General features: G+C 43.4%; 1 protein-coding gene across 1 annotated transcript in view; it reads left to right on the top strand.

The window, feature by feature from the left end:
• Window positions 1-7,978, top strand: part of LOC107296826 (ankyrin repeat and fibronectin type-III domain-containing protein 1-like) — a gene marked incomplete at its 5' end in the record, with an annotated part of 33,078 nt that extends 25,100 nt beyond the window's left edge. Inside the window, 5 exons of the mRNA XM_015826177.1 lie at window positions 535-701; window positions 2,165-2,375; window positions 3,452-4,107; window positions 4,920-5,182; window positions 7,885-7,978. Of these exons, the coding sequence (XP_015681663.1) occupies window positions 535-701; window positions 2,165-2,375; window positions 3,452-4,107; window positions 4,920-5,182; window positions 7,885-7,978 (1,391 nt within the window). The remainder of the gene's footprint in view (window positions 1-534; window positions 702-2,164; window positions 2,376-3,451; window positions 4,108-4,919; window positions 5,183-7,884) is intronic.
• Window positions 7,979-8,350: the final 372 nt, after the last annotated feature.

Genomic DNA, 8,350 nt, shown 5'->3' with positions numbered 1-8,350 from the left:
TCCGAAATGGTATACTGTAGGGTTTCCTGCCTGAGCAGGAGGTTGGACTAGATGACCTCCAAGGTCCCTTCCAACTTTATCATTATTATTATTATTATAACACACAAAAATCCATGGAGATTCTCAGTCCTCCTGATCATGGTTGTCCCAAGCTGCTTTTTCAAGAGGCAACTGGACTTACTTTGTTTTTCTTTGAAGATGTTTCGCTTCCCATCCAAGAAGCTTCTTCAGCCCCACGATCTAGTCAGAGCTGAAGAAGCTTCTTGGATGAGAAGCGAAACGCCTTCAAAGAAAAACAAGGACGTCCAGTTGCCCCTTGAAGAATCGCCTTGGGACTAACAGACAAAGCTGTAGATGCTGAAGTTTTGAAGTTACCAATAAACAGGTCTCCCATCATCAAATGCCACTTAAACTAGAGATCAAAAATCATAGGAAGCCTCTTTCCGTTTGAATCAATGCAAGAATCAGCTTCTGCTTCTTTGGTGCTTTTTTTTGTCATGACATCCAATGTCCTTCCTTCTCTTTCTTTTCTAGTTCACTTCTTCATTTACGATCATGAGTTCATTAGTCAGTATTGCCAAGTATCTGCATTTCTAGAGCTGGAATCGCTCCTCTCTCAACAGAGCCTCAGGGAGGCCTTTTCGGACTCAGAAGTAACTACTGCCAAGCAGCGGCACCAACAAGTTCAGGATTATATGCAGGTATTGTGAAGCAAGGAACCAGGTGTGGCTCGGCATGAACAAGCAGGCAGAGTCCAAGTTCTCTCTCTAGGTAACACCTTTATTTAGCACTGGACAAAGGTGAACCCCGAATGGAAGAACCCCGAATGCATTTGGGGGAATGCAATGGAAGAATCCCGAATGCATTTGGAAGCAAGCATACATAGGTGTCTTAGTTCCACTTGGTTGCATAACAGGAACCTGGCTTATGGTAGATAAGGTACAGATGTTACAAAAATACTTGCGCACGCATCCTGTGGTTACGATCAGATGCTCAACTGTAAGCTTGTGGTTTCTTTATCAAAGGTTCCACAACTCCAAAGGCCTGTTAAGGCCTCAATTTTATTTCTGTCATTTCAACGTAAGAATATTTAGTCCACTTATCGGAATTATCAGAACCCCAATCAACAATATAAATATGAGACAGAAAATGTGGGATCAATATGTATTTAACCGCTTGGCCAAGCTGTAGGTCCTAGTTGTGTCAATAGGCCGTACTAATCAAATGAAATCTACCTCATGGTCATAGATCAGCCTAAGAAGGATGGAATATAAACGGTTAGTAACTTTAAAGGCTAAACATCTAAAATACACAAGGTTAAAAAACATTTTTAAAAAGCTAAAAAACATAAAACACATGAGCTAAAAGCTAAAATATGTATTTAAAAATCAAAAATACATAAAAGAAATAAAAACATTAATTAAATGCAGGAAAACATAAAGGTTAGTATGCCACCAACTAAATCTATCGCAGTACAGGTAGTCCTCGCCTTACGATCACAACTGACCACAACTTTTCTATTGTTAAGTGAAGCAGTTGTGAAGTGAGTTTTACCTCAGGTTACAACCTTTCTTGCCACCATTGTTAAACAAATCACAGCAGTTGTTATGTTAGTAACATGGCTGTTAAGTGAATCTGGCTTTCCCATTGACTTTGCTTGTCGGAAGATCGCAAAAGGGGATCACATGACCTCGGGACACTGCGACCGTCTGAATTTTGATCACATGACCGTGGGGACATTGCAATGGTTGCAAGAGTGGAAAACTGTCATAAGTCACTTTTTTCAGTGCTGCTGTAACTTAGAACGGTCACGAAACGAACTCTTGTAAGTCGAGGCCTATCTGTACAAAAGAACTCCTAACCAAGTTAAATACTGATCAAGGCTGGTTTGAGATCGAGGTCATCAGGAAGCACTGAGGTAATTTTGTTCCTGTTAACAGTCAGCATTCCAACATAATGGTCTGGCTTCACTGTGTACCACCCATTCCTTTTTTATGGCGTGTCTAAGACATTGTAACTTCTGCTTTGGGTTTTGGGTGATGGTGCTTTTGGACACCATTGTGGCTTCTACCAGAAACCTATGATAGGCAAAGCATGATAAATGTGTGGTCTTGCAGCTCTCTGACATTCATGTCTGATTCTTTGGCTCCCTTTTCTTGGGCAGCAAATGGAAGAGATTTGGCGAGAAATGCGTTGGATGATGGATGCCTTGCAACATGCCCGGTACAAGCAACCCTCTTGTGGCCTCCCCCTTGTGTGGTTCATCAAAGAATCGAGCACAGCACAAAATGAGACAACTCAGTCAACCTCTTCTCACTTAGACTTCCTTCCCTCGCCAAACCCGTCTCCTGAAATGAGCCGTAAGCTCAACTCTGGTGAGTGTGTGTGATGTTTTTACAGGGGGACCTTGTAGACTACCAGCTGGATTCCTCTTCTAGTAGATGACTTCTGCCTTAAAACCGGCTATTGGAACTCTCCAGGAAAAACTAGGAATAATCCCTATCCCCCCCCCTCTCTCTATCTCTATCTATGTCTATGTCTATCTATCTATCTCTTATCTATCTTATCTATCTATCTTATCTATCTATGTCATCTATCTATATCTGTCTATCAGTCTGTCTGTCTATCTTATCTATCTATATCTATCTCATCTATCTATATGTCTCTGTCTATTTATCTATCTATCTGTCTGTCTGTGTCTATCTCTTAGATAATAACTGCCTTGCTCAGCAACAGTAATTCTTGGGCTCAATGGTGTTTTTTTTATTTGGTTCATTCAAATTTGTAATTTTTGTTTGAGAGAGAGAGAGAGAGAGAGAGAGAGAGAGAGAGAGAGAGAGAGAGAGAGAGAGAGAGAGAGAGAGAGACAGACAGACAGACAGACAGACAGACAGACAGATAGATAGATAGAGATGGATGGATGGATGGATGGATGGATGGATGGATGGATGGACGGACGGACGGACGGACAGACGGACAGATAGATATAGATAGATAGATAGACAGACAGACAGACAGACAGACAGACAGATATAGACAGAGATAGATAGATAGATAGATAGATAGATAGATAGATAGAAAGAAAGAAAGAAAGAAAGATAGATAGATAGATAGATAGATAGATAGATAGATAGATAGATAGATAGATAGATGATAGATAGATAGATAGATAGATAGATAGATAGATAGATAGATAGATAGATAGATAGATAGATAGATAGATAGATAGATAGATAGAGTCAGCTGCCAAGCATCCAAATTTTGATCGCGTGACCATGGAGGTTGCTGCAAAGGCTGTAAGTGTGAAAAACGGTTGTAGGTCACTTCTTTCAGTGCCATTGTAACTTCAAGCAGTCCCTAAACGAAAGTCGAGGACTGCCTGTCCTTGGGAGATACCTGACCACAGGAGGGAGGGAGAGGCTGCAGTGACCTTTGTGTCTTCTCCTTGCAGACTCGCACGGGGTCTCGGATGAGGAGGGCTCCTCAGAAGTGTTCTTAGCCACTGACAGCGATTATGACTCCAGCAGCGCCCAGAGCCCTCGGGAACTGGACCTCGTCTACTCATCCTCAGGCCTCGAATGCTATAGGAGGAGAACTCCCCGCCCTCTGAGGGACAGCGCCCCGGACGTCCTCCAGAGCCATGAGCTCAAGGCGCCTGCCATGCCTCCGAAGGAGCCTCCGTCCCTCTCCGAGCAATACGACAGTGATTTTGTGCTTCCCAGCCGGCAGATTGAATTGCTGCGCATCACGGAGAAAAGGCAGGCCTACTGCGTCCGGACCAGCAGTCTGGATTTCCCCAAGCCCTTTTGCCACGGGGCCAGGAAGTCTTGCCCTGGTTCGGTGGACAGCTCCCCAACCGAGAGCAGGACTGCTGCCCACTGCAGCCCCGTGCCAACCGTAACGAGGTCGGCTTTCAGCTCCAGCCACGATTGGCACACCGAGAGCTCGGGGGCCGTGTTTCGGACACGTTCAGTAGAATGGACTCAGACCTTCCGGGAGACCTCTGAGCCGGGACATGTAGCAAACTGGGTCAGATTGCCAGGTTCTTTCATCGTACGTGTGTGCGCTCAGTACAACACGGGGCTCTCCAAAGAAACCAGCGTCAAGGTACCCTTAAATTCCCGGCTCCGCTTGATCAGCATCATGGTGCAATGTTGAGAATGAAGGCATGCTTGCGGGGAAATCGTGGCTTTTCCCAAGACTGAGCAGCCCTGTCCCTCTTTTAGTTTTGGGTCTCCTCCTCGGTGTCAGTAAGCCAGAAGGAGCAGAAGTCTCTTAGTTTCGTGACAGAGTCTGAGATTACATCTAGATGTGGTTCTGTCTATGTACTGGAGTTTCTGCTTTGCAAAATGTCTTGGAGAGAGAAAAACCAAGAATACACATTGTAAGAAAGTACAAAACAAAACAAAAATATGAGGTTCTAATTTGATAAATGTGTTATCTAGGGACCTTGGAGGTCTTCTATCTATCTTCTATATAGGGCAAATGGTTGTCCTATCTCTTCTTAGAAAGCTTCAGGGTTGGAGCACCCATAACTTCTGGAGGCAAGTCGTTCCACTGACTAATTGTTCTCGCTGTCAGGAAATTTCTCCTTAGTTCTAGGTTGCTTCTCTCCTTGATCAGTTTCTATCCATTGCTTCTTGTTCTGCCTTCAGGTGCTTTGGAGAATAGCTTGACTCCCTCTTCTTTGTGGCATCCCTTCAAATACTGGAACACTGCTCTCATGTTACACCTAGTCCTTCTTTTCATTAAACTACATACCCAATTCCAGCAACCGTTCTTCCTACGTTTTAGCCTCCAGTCCCCTAAACATTTTTGTCACTCTTCTCTGCACTCTTAAGCAGCTTCTTGGAAAATGCCCACATTCTCTCATGCCCTTCCTCTTGGTCTCACCTCCCTCTCTCTCTTTTTTTTCACAGCTGCCCCTCACTAACAAGATGTCGGCAGAAGACGTGGTGAAGCTGGTGGTCCAGGAGACGAACGAGGTCTCGCGCAAAGTCCTGGGAAATGCCAACTCTGTCTGCTACAGCGAAGAGCAGTTGGGCCACTTCGCACTAGTGTTCGTATCGGATGACGTGGAACAGTGGCTCCCCAGCAATTTTCTCCCCCTCTCGCTCCAAAAGACCTGGCCCAACGGGAGGTTCTACGTCCGAATCAAAGACACGTCCCCTCTCTTGTTTCGGTATGGCCCAGCAACAACAGTATGAGAAGAGGGACACCAGAAGGAGAACAAAAACGAGGACTATCCAACTTCCAATGAGCAGAAAGCTCATCACCAATGCTTCCTTCTGAACAGACACTTTCATGCCAGACGTTGTGGGCCAGAAGCGTATTGGGCAGTGTGTTGCTTTTGTACGTTTGTGTGTGTGTATGTGCGTGTGTATGTGTGTGTGTGTGTGTTTTATTTTACCAAAGAGACAACAAGACCTGGTTGTTATGACCTCAGTAAGTGAGGGTGAAACCCAGGAGCCTTTGGGGGTGGTGAAATTCAAATTTTGATCAGCCGAGAAAAAAAGCTGGTTAGGGATAAAAAAGCAATATGTAATAATATATATTTTTTTCAGTCGGAACAGCATAAAAGAGAGAGAAAAGGGGTGGGGTGCATTCTGAAAAAAAAAACCCGCTGGGAATACATCAGAGGTTCTCCTGGAGAGGAAAAGGCCCGTGGCAATCTCACAAATTTACGTTCTGTTAATTTTCTGTTTCTGTTTCATTGTACCTGGAGAAGTAGGAAATGGCCCTTAATTCTTTGAACAAACTCTCCTCTTTGTCTTAATTCTTCCAGCCTGGCTATTTTGGAACACAGAATATTGTGGGTGTTCAAAATCTGTAGGAAGCTCAAATCCTTTCTCTCTCCAAAGTTTAAGAGGTCAGACTTTATCTTTGGGATTAAAAACCTCATCTTGGTAGGAAGACTGAATCAACCTTTCATTTCATTAGTACTTCAGTCTTAGAATGATCCAACTTGGGCAAGGGGCAGGATTGGTTGGTTTCCTGATGTTTTTTAAGAGCTGTGCTTTACTACAAGGCCTTGTGATTCCTTTCTCTGATCTAGATATTCTTCCTTCTACTTCTCTGTGGATTTTGGAAGGTACACAGATAAGCAATTATTGGGAGTCAGCTGTAAGATTGTTTGGATGAGGAACGACTTCATTCTGCCTTCTATTATAGACTTGGTTCAATGTTGGGAAGCAATGACTATCCTTTCCTATCTCCAAGAGGAAAATGGAAACCTCTGCCAGACCAACCAGATTTTCATCTTTCCTATAAACAAGAGTAGCATTGAACATATCCAGTGCTAACAACCAGGAGCATTTGTTGCATTCAAACCACAGAAGAGTTGATTATTGCACCTGTAATGGTCAAAGCTAAATTGGTGCTAGATAAGGGTCAACAGAATTCAAGGGATGTCTCTTGTGGCTATGCAGTGATTTCAAACTGATGGCACTTTTAACCCCACCTTCTAGCTCAGCTCGTTCTCCTACAGAACACAGGACTTTACAGAAACTCATGTAGACATTCTAGTGGAAGCAGAGAGGGACTTAGCAAAGACCCACAACAAAGCACAATAACATTCATTCCCCACCTTCTGCCTGAAAAAGGTCCAAAGAAGAAGATTTCTTTGGATGAAGAGTGTACAATGAAGAGTGTGCAATCATCCACAACGACTTTTGATTTGGTATCTCTTGTCCAGAATCTCTAGAGAAGAGGGGACCGCATCTGAAATTGTTCACGGAATTGTGTAAGAGCCTTCTGGAAGACCATTCCTAATCTCTTGGACCATGGCTAAGTCTAAGTTCTCAAATGAATAATGCTGCAGAAGATATTGTCCACATTGCAGCTTTCATCTACATATTATAATCCAGACTGCATTGTTCCATTTCAGATTATAGGTTAAGGAGAAGACATGGTAATATCTTAATTACTACTTGGGGAATCCACACCCCATTCTTATCATTATAGGAGTCGTCCCCTGTAGCAACAGAGTTAATTTTCAAGGAAGATGGCCTGTAAAATCTGAGCACGTAAACAGCGAGAGGCTGGCATTAAGAACATGCAGACTGCTGCTAGCATCCTTCCAATTTCATATTGATATTATTTTAATTGCTGATTGGGTTCAGGATAAGATAAGCAGACACAGGTAGTCCTCGGCTGATGACCCCAAATGAACCCAAAATTTCTGTTGCTAAGCAAGACATTTTTTAAGTGAAATTTGCCCCATTTCATGACTTTTCTTGCCACAGTTGTTAAGTGAATCACTGCAGTTGTGAAGTTAGTAACACAGTTGTTAAGTGAATCTGGGCTTCCCCTATTGACTTTGCTTGCCAGGCGGTCGTAAAACGGGATCGCATGACTCCGGGACGTTGCAACCGTCATAAATATGAACCAGTTGCCAAGCATCCGAATGTAAACCTGTGACTATGGCGAATGCTACAATGGTTGTAAGTCTGAAAAATGATCATAAGTCACTTTTCCAGTGCCGTTGTAACTTCCAACGGTCACTAAATGAACTGTTGGAAGTGGAGGGCTACCTGTATAATAATGTTTTAAATAAAGAATATTGTAGGGAATGGACTCGTCTTGCCCAAAGTATACTGAGTGATCAGAATTGATTGAGAAGCGAGACTTGGATCAGCAGGCAGGATGACGTTACTGTCTGAACAGACATATTGCTGGAGTATTTCAGCAAATAACAAACTTGAGGAACTGTGAAGCATCTCTTCCTGAATTCGAGAACCATCTATGCAGGCTTGTGGTTGATCTTAATCGCCCCTTCATCATGACATGGTCTTCTTTCATTTGATCCACAAACTTTCCTCCACGAATTTGCTTCTGTATCTTTTCTTTCTCAGTTTCTGTAGCTGATTTCTCTTTGTCGTGTAGACCAATACTAGTGCCTTTTCCAACATGCGAGGTGTTAGTTTACAGAACTAGTGGGATTTACAGCAAGAACCAGGATCTTGAGGTGGCCAAGTAGGACATCTTCCATGGCTGGGGTTGAGACTTTTATCTGCAGCCCAGCCGGTTTCAGACAGCAGCTTAGACATAGAGGCAGAACGTATAAGAGCCGTTGAGTTCTCCATCTTCCTCTCTATGTTGAGCAATTTCATTAACAGCAATACTGTTTCAGCCTGTTGACCACGATCAGTTGTAGTATCTATCGGACTATATTATTTTGGGAAGACTTCCTCAACTGCTGACTCAAGAAGAGCTTTCCCATGAAAACGACAAGCAAGGATGCTTTGTGGTGGCTGCAGGATTGACTACAGCAAAGATACGATGCCCTATTTTAAGAGAGCGACATTTTATCTGAATTCAAGTATCCCATCATCCCAACATCTCTTTCTAA

Source organism: Protobothrops mucrosquamatus, unplaced genomic scaffold (genome assembly GCF_001527695.2).
Source record: "Protobothrops mucrosquamatus isolate PMUCROS unplaced genomic scaffold, P.Mucros_1.0 scaffold2992, whole genome shotgun sequence".
Lineage (NCBI taxonomy): Eukaryota > Metazoa > Chordata > Lepidosauria > Squamata > Viperidae > Protobothrops > Protobothrops mucrosquamatus.
This window is presented reverse-complemented; position numbering and strand designations above follow the sequence as displayed.